The 18,200-nt window shown below is 38.4% G+C and overlaps 1 protein-coding gene across 1 annotated transcript in view; it reads right to left on the reverse strand.

Annotated features, from left to right (window-relative positions):
* The window catches only part of IMPG1 (interphotoreceptor matrix proteoglycan 1), a 69,811-nt gene that overhangs the window by 39,871 nt on the left and 11,740 nt on the right, over window positions 1–18,200 (reverse strand). Inside the window, exons 2-9 of the mRNA XM_076335448.1 lie at window positions 17,029–17,265; window positions 12,018–12,184; window positions 11,776–11,804; window positions 9,074–9,141; window positions 7,926–8,017; window positions 4,781–4,927; window positions 1,863–1,921; window positions 57–77 (exon numbers count right to left, since the gene is read on the reverse strand). Coding sequence (XP_076191563.1) covers window positions 57–77; window positions 1,863–1,921; window positions 4,781–4,927; window positions 7,926–8,017; window positions 9,074–9,141; window positions 11,776–11,804; window positions 12,018–12,184; window positions 17,029–17,265 — 820 coding nt within the window. The remainder of the gene's footprint in view (window positions 1–56; window positions 78–1,862; window positions 1,922–4,780; window positions 4,928–7,925; window positions 8,018–9,073; window positions 9,142–11,775; window positions 11,805–12,017; window positions 12,185–17,028; window positions 17,266–18,200) is intronic.

An 18,200-nucleotide genomic window follows, 5' to 3' on the forward strand; every position in this document is an offset into this window, starting at 1 on the left:
TAAATCTAATAGTCTATAAAATGATTAATCTTAATTATGAATTACAGATGAATTACCCATCTTTCTCCTTCTTCTGTCTTCATTTCATCACAGAAGAAAGGGTGTGATAAAGGATTGCAAAAGAAAGAAAAACAAAGATCCATGTAAACTGGTAAATCAATCAGTCATACATCAAAAACATCTTTGGATAATTTATCTTATCTTCTAGGTGTCTTCTATAATTTTTATCTCTGTGTGAAAATGACAGCCTACTCTCCATCATTTCACTTTTTCCCTTCCAAACAATGGGAATCTCCATGTTTTGGGTGGGGAAACAGGAATTTTACTTTACCTTGATAGTCTGAAATATCTGCTTTCCTATTTCCCACTACAAATGGTGCAATTTGACCACTGTCGTTGCTAATCTATATCTTTATGGTGGCAATGAACACCTGTGACAGTAGTAGCAACTATTACTGTTACCACACATGGTGCCTACTCAGATCCTAGTCACAGGGGTAACTTGACCTATTAAATACATCTGGAAGACATGCCTATGTTGACCTCCTGTAATACAGTGCCCTGTTATTTTCTCTGATGAATTCTCTAGCATACCTCTAATGTTAGCCTTCCATATTGCCTTGTAGGAAATGCTGCTAATATAGATAGCAATATGGCTAAGGGAGAATGAACAGCGACACCTGTCTCTGCTGATCTGTAACTCTCAGGGGCTAACTAAATTACTAGATGATGGGAAGCAATCCTGGTCTTCCACATTGATGAATGTACTTTCGTATCAGCTCCTAAGACCAAGATACTAAACAAAAATGAATCCCAGATCTCCTGGAGTCATAACTGGAAGAGGTTAGTTATTGCAAGTTGTAACTATGAGATGCTACTACAGATTTTCTCTGCTTGTTCTCCAGTAGCTGTCTTTTTGTTTTCTTACTTTCGTTATCAAAATGTAAGCAACTAATTTTCACTCTATTTTGCTCTTCTCTCTCCTTTTCCCCAGCAATTTTGCAGAGAGAAAAGCTAGGAAGAAGTATGCTCTTGTCTAAAATTGCATTGCGATATGAATGTTCTTCAACATGTATTAAATATTACTAGAAGGACTGAATGTTCTTGGTGCTGTGCCATAAGCCCACGTGAATTTATGTCTTTTTTCCTGCTCTTTATTCCCTTTCCATTTTATGTTATTTCTTACTATTAGTAATTTGTTTTTCCTTTGACTCTTTACATAATGTGCTCTTATCTATAGAAGCATAACCATATCAAATACTCAGTTTTTACCCCCTCTCCCCTCTAGATTCCCCGCTGAAAAAATACACAGTAGCTTGTATTAGCAGTAAACATACAAGGAAGCTAAAACTAAAAGAAATGGCAAGACAGAACACAAATTAATTAAAAAATATTTTTAATTGTTTGAAACACCTGGGAAACACCTATTGGAAAAGTTTTATATGTGTGAACATGTATTCTCCTGCAACCTTCTCTTGCTAAGGCACCTTCACTGTGATCTATGAAGGGCACAGGATCCACACACAAAAAAGTAATAATCATACTCCTAACTCTCTTTATCTTGTCATTTAAGAAAGTCCTTAATATAATGTTGCTAGCAAACAATTTCAAAGGATTTATTGCTTACTTCACCCCTCAGGGAATCAAAGCTACTTCTACTTAGTAATTCAAAACCTCATAGTCTCACTTGGGGTGTGTTTGCACTTCTCTCCATATTGTCTCTGTGTTGTTCCCAGAAATCTATTTTCTGTTTATAGCAATACACACCTCAATATTATATAGGTCTCTTCATGTTGGAGGGAAAGAAGGAAGAGGAGAATCCAAGTAGCCAAAAGAAAAATTAGTCCCATTTTCTTACTTACTTAAATCCTAATACGTGGATTTCTTTGAATCCTGGAAGTTTCTCAAATATTTTTTTCATCTATAGAAAAACATAGAATCATTAATTCAGTGCAAGTTCTACTGCTAAAAAGCAAGCACGGGTTGACTACCTAGACAATATTTTTCATATTTCAGAAAGAGCTCTAGGAAACACTCTCAACTGCCCTCTTTGTGGTATCATCACTGCTCAACTTAAACACAATATTTGGTTTGTATATGCTGCCTGTATTACCTGTTAGTAGGCAAAATGAAGTACAAAATACAGCTTTAGTAATTTAATTATGTAAATCGGTGATAATCTAGTTCATAATAAAGCAAGTCAAACAACATGAATCAAATGTTTTTCTCATTTTCAGCAGTTTTGGTTCATGAATAATTTTGTGATTCAAGTCACCTTAACTGTAAATTGTTAATTATTTAGAAATATTAACTAAATGCAGATGGATTTAGATTATTTGACAAATCATTTATAAATTAAACAGTTTTACGTGTCTTGCACAAATAGAATAGCTTCATATATTTTTCATTCTAACATAAACAATTGTACAATTACATGGTTTTGAATAGAAGAGACAATATGAAGACTAAACAATGAGCAGAAAAGGTGAATTCTGTATACATTTTTCAGACTTTAGGATAATAAGTGTTTTTGTCAGCACCTCAGGAATTAACAATGTTTTGAGACCCAGCTGATTGATCTTTTGGTCTTTTCCAATTGTAGTGACATTTATACAGCTAAGTCAAATTAAATATTTTATGTACATCTACTATGTCAGAGGAAAGGGATTTTTTTTTAAACACACAGTTACACAGTTCCTTTCTGATTCACTTCCTGGTCATGTTAAGTACCAGGCAACACATCATCTAAGCCTTTCATCTGCAAGCAAAGCCTGTGGAGTTGAGGGAATTCAGCACTTGAAAAGAAGTGAAAAAGCCTTTTGAGGAATCAGGTCCTTTTAATTCATCGTATCACTTAAAAAGTATATGAACTAATGTGGAGATCTTTCCTCTTCCTTAGCTATCTGACTCTGTACAAACCCAGCATACATTTAAAAGTCATTCATTCATGCGTGAGAGTTTGTCAGAACTTGTAGGGAATGGGCAGTCAGACCCACAGCTTTCTCTGCATCTCTAATGTAGGTTAAGTGAAGAAGAAGGAGCAGAAGATCAGTATTTTATCACAATACCAGCTATCGGCCACACTGTATCAGCCTAGATGTCTTTTTCGTTGCAGCAAGCACAAGAGAACCTGAAGTCTAGCGCAGAAAATGGCCTACCATCTACACTCCCCTTGCCCATCTCCCACAAGAGGACAGTAGGAAAAGAGCTGAGGTAAATAATTTTGAGCTTGGTCTGACTTAGTAAAAGTGATGCAGAAGTAGCAATTAGACTGTGGGAAGATTGTAAATGTTATTAATGTAACTAATGCTCACTGAAAGTAACAGACATTAAGGGCCTAAATCACTAGGATGTGATTAATTTTCCTAAACTTAGGCAAGCACTATCGTTTTAGATGCCTTAAGGTTGTCTTCTGCTCAGCTGCTGATTCAAAAGAGTGCATCTCTCTCATATTTGAGAGGCCCTTGCAGATGTGTTGGATAACCTGGGGCACCTAAAATGGCACCAGATGTCCAAGTTTAGGCAACTGAATCCCATTTTAGCCATGTTCTGCCAGCTGACTCTTGGCATGGGCTCTGTTCAATCTCTTCTTGGTTCTCTTTCTATCATAATGATGTTGATGCTATCTTTTAACTGTATGCACATATATAGCTTCCTATTTCCTACTTTTGCCAAATGAATCTTGATTCACTGAGTAGCGTAAGCATCTGAATCTGCATTCTGTTTTTCATGTGATTTTAAATGTCTGTTGTGGTATACAGATGTACTGCTGAGCTTTTGCACTGTAATGTCTGCTGTAACTCTTTGCTCTTGCCATGTCCTGGAATGAATTAGAAACTGAGCTTGGAACTCCACGGCCCCAGCCTTTGCAAGGGCTTCTCTGGAATTTGTACAGGAGCTCATGTAGCTGGATGAGGTAAAATTTCATGACAATGGAAAATAATTTAACAATCAAGAAACTTTGCATTTCACCCCCTCCTATTAATGAAATTAATGAAATAACTTAAAAGTCAGAATTACATCGTTATATGTGTAGTAAACAAAGTCTGCAGGCAGTTCTGTTTGAGGATAATACTGGAAATCTCCAGAGAAGCCAGTTTTTATCAGCTCTGCCAGCACATCCTTCACAATTTTTCTATGCATATCTGAAACCGAACCAGGATAGTGAAATAGCTTGCACTAAAGAATGCTTGTGAAACTGATGAGAAGCTTTAGTTAATTTTACTAAGAAAACCTTTTGGGAACCTCAAGTCATTAACTGCTATCTATTATATTGATAGCTGAACATTCAGTTAATATTATTAATTATATGAAAACAGCACAGATGTTCCAGTTCTTACAGAAACTGTGGTAATGCACAACAAAATGACTGGAAGTCCTCTGAAGGATAGTTCAGACAACAGTAGCTAATTACTTTTAACATTTATATTACATTTCTCATTAGGTTTATCGTGGAAGTTAAATTATGACAAAGTACTGTCCATGAATTCCTGATTAAACCCAAATGATATTCCTGAAGTTACTCTGTTCATCAGTTATCTGAGGCTCTACTGCTGACAAAGACATTGGTTTGTTAGCTTGGTGGCTGAACAGATGGCCTAAATGAGGGGAAAAGCTGGCTATATACGAAGGAAAACTGAAGGTCTTGAGACAACAGGAATTATCTATTTCAAATGAGGGCAATAGATTCTAGTTCTGTTTCATGGTGAAGGTAGTTTCATATTATGAATCGCAGCCAAGGTACAAAGCCAACATTTTGGCATTCACTCAGCCTCCTTACCTGTAGCTGAAATTTGGCAGCGAGTTGTCGGTACTGTGGGGAGTTGGGATCATTAAGTTCAGCTGTGTACTCCTGATCAGTGAGAGTGACACTGAACTCTACCATTTGCTCCACAGGCAGTTCTGGGACTGTATTTGTTCCCAGCTCCTGGAAAAGAAGAGGAGAGGAAAAAAAGGGGAGAAATAAATCCAAGTGATATTTTCCCCACATTTCAGTATTTAATATGTAGACGGGTTCCCTTTTAAGCCTGTCCCCAAAATAACTTTCTGAACCTACAAAAGGCGAGGGTTCCTATCCACATGTTGGCTTAATTCTTCTGCCTTTGCAAAAAAGTTTCTATTACTGAGAGATTGCCTTTGAGAGTTGCCTTTGATGTGCATAAATGAAGGTGATGAAGAGAATCAGGCCATTTCTTGCACAGAGACTGTTAACAAGTCTTATTTCCATCATCGTTAAAGTCATATAGCTTTACTTGCCACTTTGGAGGAAAGTGTGTGACATCAAGGAGAGTGACAAGCAAAATGTTAAAAGCTGGTTGGTATCCTACCCTCAGGATACCCATGGTCAATCAGAGCAGACTGACAGACTCTCTGTTACTGTTTCACATTCAGACATTCGCATTTGGTTTTTCCTGATAATAAAGTAGAATTAACCCTACCTGTGTTACACCTTTATTGTGCAGTTGACTTTACTGCTATTAAAAGTACTCGTATTTTGTTTATTGTTTCCAGACACTATTTGCAGTTTTGGCCTACACTTACTAATTTTTTCCTTTAATAATGTTAAACTCCAAAAGCCAATTCATTTGTAGGCTATGATGTGCTGGCCACAAGGAGGAGAGCCACTATGAGTGCATTCGGAAAGATTTCCTAACTCATCTTAGATATAACAATACACATTTTCTAATTTTAAGATCAGAAGGTATCTCTTGTTCCTTATTCACAGAGCTGAGCTTCAAATTTCAAGTCTTGGAACGCAAGTACCTGAAGAGGTGATGCAGAGAGGCCACCCAGGAAACTCCTGCCTTCTGCCAGTCTCTCAGTCCTTCTTCACAGATCTTGTTACTAATGTTAACACATACCATCCCTGCATTCCACTGCTAATGTATTTTATTATGCAAAAAAGCCTTTTGTTTTTTTCTGAATAAAACCTTTCAGGGTTCTATAAAGTTTGCCTGTTAAAAATATGAAGGTCTTGGAACACAAAACAAGTTTTTCTTTACTGTATGTACTGCATATACATTGCATATTTATATTTATTAGCAATACTTACATATTCTGTATTCTTTAAACACTTTTTTATATTTTTATTTGCTCAGGGACAATTCTACTCTCAGCCAGGCTTTTTATACCTTGGATAAACAAACAAACACAATAAGAGCAAGACAATGATCAAGAAGAAACTGGCCCAAAAGAGCAGCAAGCTCATCAGCCTGAATCCCACAGAGAGGTGGGATTTCCACTTCTGCTGCCAGGTGGGTTGGCACGAGGCTGCTAGAGACATCTGTCCCACAAATAACACCTAGGTTTTGACAGCTTCCAAGAATAAGCAGAACAAGAAATATGTGCAATTACGGTGTGTCAGGGGATAAGAGAGAAAGGAAGATGTTAATATAATAAAGAATGAGTGAAACAGGAGAGAACACTTTCTGCACCCATTGATTCTGTGTAACTCAGCTCTGCTGAGTCACTCCTTAGGATGCCTCAGTTTTAGAGGAACGTATGTTTTGTGTTATATACAAGAATATGTCTCATCAGTTAGAGAAAGAACATTCTGTAACGTTCTATCATATAAACAGAAGATTAAGGAATATGCACTTTCCATATAGCTGCCCTATGACTTTTGAGGAGCCAGCCTTTAGGGACCTGGTCACGAAAGACTGGGCCAAGAAAGAATGAGGAGACCTATAACATGGAGGAACTGGTTAATGCCAATCTCCCAGTACATCTCAAACGTCACAAATAAGCGATTTTAAAACCATTTTTTCCTCATATTCTATCTGCTCTTTCACTCCAACAGCTATGATACAGGTAGGTAATACACAGTTGAGAATATTAAGATTATTTTGCTTTCTTAGGTCCTGAGGATGTAATCATTTCGGACAGTAAAAGTAGCATTTATCTGGGAACACTCCGGTGTAATTCCTGTGCTGCAGCTGAGAAGCTTGCAGAGGTGGGATGGGGAATGGTGGTGATTTGCCAGGGGTGTGATGGGCGAGGCTTCGGCCAGCATTTCTGCCCTCAAATTCTTGGTGGCGGCCGCACCGAGACCTTGAGTTCACCCAAATGGGGAGGAGGTGGCATGAGCCTCTTCTTACAGCCAGTACGCACAAACAACAAAAAAAACCCAGAGTGGCTTTCCGAGGAGCTACTCTAGAAGGGCAAACTGTTTAGAAATTGAAAAAAACCTCAGGGCAAAGCGGAGGGGAAGTGCAAGGGGCAAGCTCCTGCCTGGTGCTCCTCGGCAGCGGGCCCTCGTGAGGCCTCAGTCTCTCTCCAGAGGGAGGTTCTGGAAGGTTCCCTGAATCCACATAGCTGCGCTGAGGCCAGGGCCACCTCCCTGCCACCCCCAGGTGCAGCAGCCAGGACAGGGAAAATAACTGCTCCTCCTTTCACCCCCACTCCTGTCTCAGATGTAACCTGTAGCCTGTGGTAGCTGCTGTAAACCTGTGGAGGAGGGGGTAGCCCCCGGCGCCATGCTGCATGGCTGCTTTGAGTAGACATCAGTGGAGATCCCCTGTTTGACAGCTGGCTGCCTGGCAGGAAAAAGGCAAGAAGGTCCAGTCCTATCCCCCGTGTTGTGGAAAGCTCAGAAGGTATGCATTTTTACATTATTTAATGAAGAACAAGGTTACAAAATGGTGCAAAATAGACATCGCGCCCCTCATTAAAAGAATGAAGACTCTGCCTAAAAGCTGGTTGCCATATTTTTATACTTTCTACCACATATGCAAGAAACATCGTGCACTATTCCAGTACAGAACAAATGCTAATAAAACCCTTCAGTTCTACTAGCGGTAACAGAGGGGAGCATTCATGTTTTATAAGCACTAAGTGTTTATAAGGCTTCCCCCTCTTTTCTGCTAGCTGAGCTCAAAAAGAGGAGGTGAGTGAAAAAGTGGGATAGGAAAACAGGCTGCCCTCACCTTCACAGGAGTCTTCGTGTCGTTAACAATTTCGTTGAGTAGCGTGCCGTTAGGTACTGGTGCATATGGAGAGAGGGATGTGCCAGGGGAGCCTGGGGGGGAGGTTAAAGTAAAATCAGGCAAGAACAAGTTTGCACATCAAAAATCTTCCCCTTTCTCTGTTGATCAGGTGTCAGCTCACTGGAGAAGCCTTCCTTATGGAGGGTGTGTTTGAGCGCAAGCCTGCACCAGTGAAAGGTGGTCATGACTTATGCCATGGGTAAAGCTGCTAGTTTTTATACGATAGACAGCCTTTCTTTCCATGTCAAACATCAGTAGCATTGCATGTGTGTGACTGAGGGCAAAAATGGCACTGACTATGCATCGATGAAATTGTGTGAATTAAATAATAATATTTGACCATTTCCTGTCATACTGCATTAGATATCACCACATGCCTAAGCTTGATTTTGCCAATTGAGATCTTTGTCTCTAGGACAGCCACCTTTCTATAGGGCTCAATTTAAAGTAACAAGAGGTTTTGACAGAGTTTTCCAGCTAGAGGCAAAATTACCATACTGAAAATCGCTATCAATAAGATTCTATCATATTTGGCCCTCATAAAAATATGTGTGCAGGTTGTTTCCTTCTTGAACCAAAACACTCATATTTACAGATTTTTATCACTGCATAAGTTTCTAACATTATTTTAAAGGACTGTAGTACACAACAGTGTTGGTAGGTCTAATTGAAATAATCTGCTCAAATTAATGTCTTGGCATCACTGTGACTTTCTGGCTAAAGTAATTCTTTATTCCCATCCACTTGCTTATTTTGGCTAACAAAATGCAGCAGCTGACACTCTAAACGTTATTTCATAAGTGAAGCAAAATAAGCTCTACTCTCTACTCTCCTGAAGCTAGGAAAACATATGCATTTAAAGACTGTGAAACAAGCCTGGAATGCTACATTTGAGTAGCAGACATGCTGTAAAGAAATCGAAGAATGCTTCTTATAGATTATTTTGCTAAAGCATTTTCATTGTACTTCACTGAACTTGTCATGCTTCTACTGCATTCATTAAATTACAGCCTTCTAAGATCTATGAATCACTGGTTTTAGCAATTCTATTTAATGGGCAGACACACAGCAAGCAGATTTGATTTTACCTGTAGAAATGGAAGGAATGTCTTCCAGCTTTTTGCCACCTGTTTTCTCTGTGGATATTTCATCTTTCCTATTGATCAAATAGAAATGAGTGATTTAATGATCAGCATACTGTACTGGCAATGGCAAAGGTGTAAAAAAAATGTAGAAATGACCCCTATATTAAGTGTACTTTAAATGAGGGAAGTTATTTCTAATGGAATATTTAATAAGCTGGTACAACAGGCAGTGGAACAACAGATCATATTTTATATTCAACAGTTTATATATTTCCTTTCCTCTCCTTCAATATGGTATTTGCTCTTACAATGAACAAAAATACTGATTTGATATATTCCTCCACCAAGGACTACCAATCCTGTCAGGAGTCTGCTTATGAGGTTTCATGACTGATTTTCTCCAAGCAATCAGAGGGATGGGGTCACAGAGATTAAATCAGTGCACAGGGTCTGCTTTTTCTCTCTTTGAAGTCTATGAATGGTTGACCACTGACTAAAATGGAAGCAAGACTTCTTGTACATTATCTAAACCAACTATTGTCTCCTTTGCTATATCTCATCCTATCCAGATAGTTTAGTGAGGGCTTTGGGCTTCTTCTAATTCTAGAGCCAATGGACATTTCTGTGTTTCATATGGTTTGGTGTGAGGAGAGAATGGGTGGACTTATTTTTCAGTTGTCAGCCTGCATTGTGATATCATAAGGACGCTTCCAACTAATGATAGTTTCAAACCAGATTTCTGGATCAAGATTATTATGAATTGTAGGAATGTTTATGTTTGGATCTGGATGTAATATTCATGGGTTAATGTCTACCATGGTCCCCATGGCAGACAGCTGAAAACTCAAGTAAGAATATGGTGGGTGTGATGTACAGATTGTCTGCCTTGCATCACAGGATTTGTTTTTGTATTGTTGATATTATTTTCTGTTGTAAGTTTTACAGTCATGTGCTGATGAATAAATTTTGTAACTATGACTGTTAGCTTGCCTGACAAGCACAAGTGGTATGTATATATACACATATATAATCGATGTGTTAAAGATTCCTGCAGTTAAGGTTATAGAATAATTTCTGCTCTAAAACTAAATTTTTATTCATTTGTGGCTTTTGGAAACATTTAGATTCTTAGATAAGAATCTTTTGAGTGACATTTTGAGATTTTTCTTTCCTGAAATTGGGGGGTGAAGAATTTCAGTTATTTCAGGTTCTAAGTAGAGTGTGGAAAAAAACACAGCATAAAATAAAAAGCCCAGTAATGGAAATAAACGAGGATAGAATTCCTCAAAATTTCTGTAGAAATAGCTATTATTAAGGCAGTGTATACAGGTAGAGTGTTTGTGAAAATTGATACGAGTGAAAGAACTAAGAGCACTGCAAATGAGTAGTGTGGTGTTAACTGAGACAACATGAAGATTGTAGCATAGACAGAAAAGACAGCTGGGCTGCATTTCTATACAGGACCAACCTAGATGTTTAATAACATAAATGAAGAACAGGAACAACTCCTGATTTACCACATCCTCTGGATATATTGTGTGGTGAGAACTAAAGTATTATTTGTAATGTTTTCACAACATTAACTAATTATGTGTTGTGTCTTTAACTGGAGACTATTCTCTACATGGCATCTACAGAAGATACAAAATGTTTCCTAAATCACACAGTAGTAAAGATGAAGTCCAACAATGCATAATCATGGCTGCCTGTATTTCCAGCTAAAATATGAGTAATTTCATAGAATTGACTTCACTTTCTGAATTATGTCTAGGAAAAACCGTACTGTTCACAAAGAGCATAAGAACTCTGAGATCAGTCACTTCACTTATTGCCTTGCTGCTGCTGTTTGCACTAGACTGAGTGAAAACACCTCCCTTTGGACTTCCAGGGAAGTTTAATTAGGCCCTACATTATTAAAAATACATTTCTGAGAAAGAAGAACACTCAAAGCTCCCATGTCGTAATGAATAAAGATATGTGAGACCTCTGTGATCGTAAGACAGTGTAAATTATGAATGGAAAAGATTATTTGCTACACCTGAAAATCTAAGAAAATTTGAAGGAAAAAATAATACATTAATCAGAGAAACTGCGGACAATGATTTGTCTGGCTGTACTATAGTATTTATATGCAGAGAGACAGAGTTCAATATTGTAACTTTAATCCTGCCATTCTCAGACTTTGAGCACTGCCAGGAGCATACTTTTTTCCCAAGAGTTTATGGAATAAAGCATCACATTAGTTAATACTATCATGATGTGTAAAAATACAGGGGAAAGCTAAAGTGAAGGCATACAGTTTTCATATTATTGCTTAATGTAGCCTCCCAGATAAACTTTTGTTAAGTTCTCTAACTTTCCTTTTGTGAATTATAGTAATTGTGGGTAATCATTTGTTACACTCCAAATCAACACTAGTCTAATGCAAAGCCGTGGCTCTGTCAGGGTTTCATGCTCACATTAGTCTAAGAAGACATTCTGTGGTGTCTCAAAGTGAACAGGCAACTCAGACGTTTGGCCACCTTCATTATTTGTGATTCAATTACTGGGTACTACGATACACACCGTATACACATCTCTCACAGCACACACCAAATACACCACAGTGCTATCTGTGTATCTGTTCACATCCATGCACATCTACATATATCTTTTTCAAAAAAGGCAGTAACATCAAGTCGCAAGGTTCTACTTGTGCTACTTACCTTTCCTGGAAGGTTCTATGTTTTACTCGCTGCGAAAAGATTAAGAAAAACAGCATTTTACTAGTGGGTGTATCCAACCATTGAGCAGAATCCTGTTAGCAATTTCTTTTACTGTACTTTTATGTTTTCCTTCTAACACATGCCCCCTCCTCTTCCTGAGCAATAATTTGCCCTTATATAAGCAGATGGGGAGGGACTTGGAAGTCTCCCCCAGTTTCTAAACAAATATCAGTAATCCTTACCTGTTGGATTATTTCCAGGTGCTCTTGGGAATTGCTGAAGTTTTTGCCAATGTCGAATATGCAGAAGGTTTCCCTCTGGCAGGCAGTAACCCAGTTCTGATATTCAGAAGTGTCAGGAATCCGATCCAGAAAAATACGAAAGGCTTCCCACACAGCTTCCTGGCAGACTGAGTAAGAAGAAAGGGGCTGGGGATGGATGCTTTGTACCAAAAAGTAAACTTGAAAGCCTTTTTAAAGTGATTTGGGGTTTACACATTTTACTGTACTTAGTAAACAAATCCAGCTTCTAGGTATTTTTAGATATTTAGCTCTTTTAAGTATTTTTGAGTGGACAGTCATTTGTCTTTATGCTGAAGGATTAACCGTTTTTGAGTTAAGGATTGCTAATTTCCCTCATTTTAAAAGAGAGATTAATTTGGCCTGACATCATCATCATAAGGAGCAAACACAAAGCACACTTCCTTCACCTGAAAGGTACATACATACAAAGATACATACTGGATGTTCTAGTGAGAGCAAACAGGGAGCTAGAGAAAAAAAATAATCTAGCAGTCATCATACTTGAATAATCATAATTTTAACTGTATACAAAGGTTTTGTACATTAGTGTGGTTAACTATGCATAGAACAAGCTAAATGGAACATATTTAAGATTTTTATATTCCCCACACATATAACGAAATATTTTAATGGAAAAAAATATTTTTAAATGCAGCAGGCTAAAATTATTTGACTATATTCCAAATTTTCAAGGTATTTAATCTTTTCAAAATCTTAAGGACATTCTGCAGCAGGTACATGCTTTTATGTTTCTTTAAACACCTCTGGAAAAATTGAATGGCTTAGTATAGGTAAAATTCCTTTGGAAGGAACATGATTTCCTTCTTCTCTACACAACTTTACACAGTCATTTGTTCAATGTTAAATATCTCCTCCATGGTGATGAATCACCCAGTTAAATGCCAGGCTACATCAGACAAGATTAACAGGTACTGTGGCTGCAGAGAGAACAGTAGCATTCTGCATCATCTGGGGAAATGAAAATGAACATAAAAAGAATAAGACAGTAGGGGAGATTTTGAAAAGGTGATATTCAGGAATGGCTCTAAGGGAGCTTCATTTACTGGATGCAAACTGACTTAATTACATGAGATTATGTACAACACATAATATAATAATGGAGACTAATACTTTTACATATTCTGTTGGCTCACTCCTTATGCAAGAAAGCTGTGAAGTTCAGTTGTAGTATGTTACAAAATATATTAGAATGCATATTTGGGCTTAGCATCCAGTTTTTTGATCTATTTTCTAGCAGTCAGAACTCTGTCAGGCATTTCAGGGAAAACTTGTAAAAGGTAAGTTCCTGCTGCACAGACCTTGCTCTCTAGCACTGTGAGTGAGGATTATGACATGCATGAGTACGTGAGGGAGGGGAGAAAGCAGCAGCAGTGAGGTTATAAAATGACTGCTCAGAAATACTTTATAGGGTTTACTTTCCCTTGATGATTCTGATAACACAGGTCTTAGATATGTCTGCAGAAGTGAGTTTTTGATTGTCACAGGTGGCCAGGTGGGGCTACACTTCTGAGTGCACTTTTACCAACATCTTGCTGAAGTCTCCTCTTTTTTGTAAGTCGAAACCATTTATAAAACTTTCTTGAGGATAAACTGTTCCCTCCTCCAGACAGCTACTGCCTATCTGACTAACTATATTAATATGTCTGGATTTCTGTTCAGATACCAGCCCTTCCCCACACCCCAAATATTTGGTTTCACTCAACTCACTTTGCACAGCCTCAAGCTAAACATAAAATGAACCCTGGCTGCTCCTGAGTCGTTTAAAATCAGTGAGTGGTCCAAAGAGATCCTCAAGCTAGCACAGAGCCAGCCAGGAAGTGCTGTTCTGTGTGGACTTTCTTGCTTAACTGCAGAAATATCCACTTGCGCAGCTTGTCCTCTGCAGGGTCTAGGAACTCAGTTGTGTAGGATAACCAACAAGGCTCAGTGGCTGCTAGAACCAATGTGTTTTGAACAGAACCACTTCAGTTTACCTCAGCTGTCGCTATGCCTTCCCATTCATGGATGACTGCCTCAGTCACTACTTGTTGGTTCCTCTGGTATTGTTGGAGTCAACAAAGCCAGCTGTAATTTTGGCTTTGTGAAAATACAATGTACACTCACTCAAGATGAAGGAACACACTTCTTCAAAATGTTGTTTAAAGTTAAATGCTTTTAGAGAAGGGGATTTTCAAACATACTAGAAAAAACATTTTAACAAAAACTTGCTAGCAATTTAAAAGCTGTTGCCTTTAGCATTTTACTTTGCAAAGTTCATTACTGTGAGATGCGACATTTATTTTCAGTACTTGATACCTGCTTTGACTTAGAGTGAGATAATTATCTGCATTATCTAAAATATTGGTGTCTCTGAAATTAGTGCAGTCAGTTTCTCTAGGTATTCTCTAAACTTGCTGTAGCGATGTACTCACCTAGCTGTGTTAGGGCACCTCAATAATACCTCAGGAATGACCTGCCCTCCCAGTAGAGCAGCTGCATGTGGAGCAGATGCGGTCAGATTATTAAAAAAGAACAGGCTGTCTTTTGAAGAGACTTATTCATTATGAGCTAGCAGTTAAGGCTACTTTCTGTCAACTTTTTCTCACAACTCTCTGGTATCTGTTTTTCAGAATGAATAACAGATTTGTTATCTGCTGAATAAAAATATACTATCTGATGAAAAGTAATCCAGTTACCAGGGTTTAGATAAACATGACACATGGGCAGCTGAGGAGGCATCGTAGCTGATTCCATGTATGCTCCCAGTTTGCTCCACATGAGGGACTGTCTTCATGGTGACTTAAGCTATGGTGTGTTATTTCAGAGTTGCAATAGGGTCACAGTAGGCTCAGGTTATCCAATAGCAACTGTCTGAGCTCCTATATCTGAGCTGCTTTGTGTTGCGTGATCATTCCTGAAAGCATAGAATATATATATATATGTAAAAAAAAATTGTGTAATTTTTCTTGGGAAGCAGTAAAATCCTCTAGAGGACAGTTATAATCCACAGTGCTGTTACAGTTCTAAATGTGTCATGCAACTTGGAGGAGTGGAAGTGTTCTCCTAGACTTTAGACATGGAAAAGAACAGACCTAAAGGTATGTCTACAAGAGAAAATGAAGGTAAGATTGTCCCACAGATAGGCACAGGCTGTAAGACTCCAGCATGGCTGCCAGATTATCTTTTCATGAAGGCTTGTACTGTGGTTACAGCTTCAAGGATAATGCTTGCATCACCACTTTTTCACTTCTACCTCTTTTTTTTTCATTTATCACTTTCATCAGGTAAATTGGCATGCTCAGTTGGGAGGGCAGAATTCTTGGGTTCTGATCTTTCCTTGAAGGAAAGATTTTTTGAGGTTTTAATGAAGGACATTGTAATGGAAAATGTGCAACTATTAAAGGGAGCAGAAACACCTTTTTCTGAATGAGTGTATGAATTATTCAGCTGCAGTCATCTGTTCTCTTGCTTACTTTTTGGGAAGTACTCCAGCTTCAGTTGAAGAACTGGATGACACCTACTTAGAGAATTTTGTGAGTGTAGGATACTCTGCTGGGAAAGAGGAGCTGTAAGTTTAAACCTACTGGCGCTACAAGACTTATAGAGCCAAATATCCCAGCTGATGTGCTGCTCTCCAGAAAGGTGGTAGTATTGTCATAATCAGTTTTTAAATGAAAATGTCATAGTTGCAGTTCTTTGGGTTCAGGTCAATGATACCAGCCTGTCCCAGGATAGCTTGTTTTCAGCCCAATCAGGGATGTGACCAGTGAGTTTTAGGGACTTTCAGGATTAATTAGTATTTAAGAAAGGCTTTTTGGATCAGCCTCTTTAACACGTTTCAGAATTCTGTCTAATGCTAATTGGGTTGGAATTCAGTCCCACAATGGATACCAAATATGTTTGTATCTATAGGAATGGCTACAGACTTTGGTGTAGTTTGCCCATGCTGCCTATAGCAAGTGGCTGCTGGAGTAAAATTTTTGCAGCTCTACATCCAGGTTTCATTTCAGAGGGAACTAGCTGGTTCCCTGAAACAGAGCTGAGCAGCAGCAAAGTCACACACGTTATGTGAATGGTTAGAGACCAATACAGAGGACAAACAGATAAGCAAAGTTGATTTAGAGAGTATATGTTGCCTTAGATACTTGCATCCCAGAAGTGCTGACTAGGTTTTAGAATTAGCTTTGGACCATCTAGCTGCAGCACAAAAATATGCATTTTTCTAGTACAAATTGGAACCGCCACAGAATGAAAGACTGGGAGAGGTAGAAGGAGGAAGAGAGAAAATATAAAAACCAGAGGGCTATTTGCACTGTGCTCTCTAGGGACTCAAGATTGGAGTGGTAACTCTATAGGCTCCCTATGGTCAAGGGAGGTAAAGAAAGGGCTGGGGAGGGAGTGAATTAATTGGGAAAGGGCAGAAAAACCATTTTAGTCTTTTTAAAAATAAAACTAATGTCTTTGCATGAGCTGCTGGCAATTATCTCAGTGTTTGTAGCATACCAACATTGCCACAGACTTAATATAACTACAGATACACGAAGATATTTGTGCAATGACCGATGAATAGTTTCATTACTTGTCTTGAGCTGGTGGGATTAATTCTGAGTAGCAATGATGGTACCTGCTGCACTTTTGAGAAAGGTGGTACATCTTTGCACAGTAGTGCAAGCATAATTTGGTCTTCATGTTCTACCATGCTAGAACACTATGCAATTACACTGAGTTCATTAGTCCTTTGAGTGCATTGTTTTATTCTGTTCTGGTAACTGTCTGTCTTGAACCATGCTGATGTACATGCAACATTTGATTATCTATGTAAAAATAAAGCATAAAGCAAATAGCACATACACTGCCTAGAGCTAAAGAACAAGATTCTGGAAAATTATTGTTTCCTCAATTAAAAGAAATACTTTCAAGGAGGAAGTACATGCTACAAGCATCATCTTACCTCTTAATCTATAGTAAGCTTGGTGACTGGCTAAAATCTGCTTCACTGATTCTTGTGGGCAAACTTTCACACCAGTTGAGAAAAAGGATGATCTCTTTGTTCGATGTTTTGCCATGTCAAATATCCGCCTTATAGTTGATACTCTCGACTTCTTTGTTGTTGTTCTTTCTGTTTTGTCTAACCCTGAGGCATCTGCAAGATGTTTGGCTTCACCACGGTTTATTTTATTAGGGATTTCTGGAAAAGATAAAAAGTGAGCATGTACATAAACATACATTACCTAGGCAGTAGGTACGCAATGCAAGATGATGTCTGGAAAATGGGCATGAACCTGAGAGTCCTTTTTCTTACATTATATCGGTGTCAATGCCCTGACTGAATTAATGTGCTGAGGAGAAACATCCTGTGATCACATGGGAGAACTGGGACTCAAAAGACCTGGTAACTAATTTCCTTATATCTCAACATGTGACCCTAGGACACACAGGGTAAAAGTTTCAGAAGCCCTAAATCTTGTTTTCAAAAGCAACTTTGGGTTAGATCCACAAAGGACACATAAGTGCTTGAACTTCATACTACAGCATCTCATTTGTGAGCATATCACTCTGTAGGGAAATTTACAGTACAGTGATAAGTAACGGTCTGGAGCTTGGGGAAAGTGAAGCATATCTGTAACATCTTACAGTGTAAAAAGGTATCTATGCTAGCAGATAAGTAAAATGAGAAATAGTTGTACCTTAAAACTGCACCTTTTTAAGATATTATTATCTTTCCTTTGGGCTTCAAGGCACATCTCCCTTCACATCAGGTTCATAGTCTTGAACCTATCCCAAGAACTGGACCCTGAAACACTTTCTTTCAAAAGCTGAACAGGAGTTTGTCTTTGGGGAAAGAAAGAGCTGTTTCCAGTCTCCCTCTTTTACTCCACAGTGCACCCCTCTATCCTTCCCTCACATAAACTGAAGTATTAATCAGAACAGGCTGCAATTATGTTTCTTTGCCACTGGATGATAGGTGTTGTGAATGCTCTGGCATTGTATCTCAATAGATCTTTAACTATTCCTGGCAAAGTGGAACAGCTACAATAGAAAAAAGTGAAATCAGTGAGTGGGAATTGAAGATCTAGGCTTAAGTTTTACTTATGGAGCTATTCAGCTACGAAAAACGGAAAT

This window comes from Aptenodytes patagonicus, chromosome 3, assembly GCF_965638725.1.
Source record: "Aptenodytes patagonicus chromosome 3, bAptPat1.pri.cur, whole genome shotgun sequence".
In the NCBI taxonomy this organism is placed as follows: Eukaryota; Metazoa; Chordata; class Aves; order Sphenisciformes; family Spheniscidae; genus Aptenodytes; species Aptenodytes patagonicus.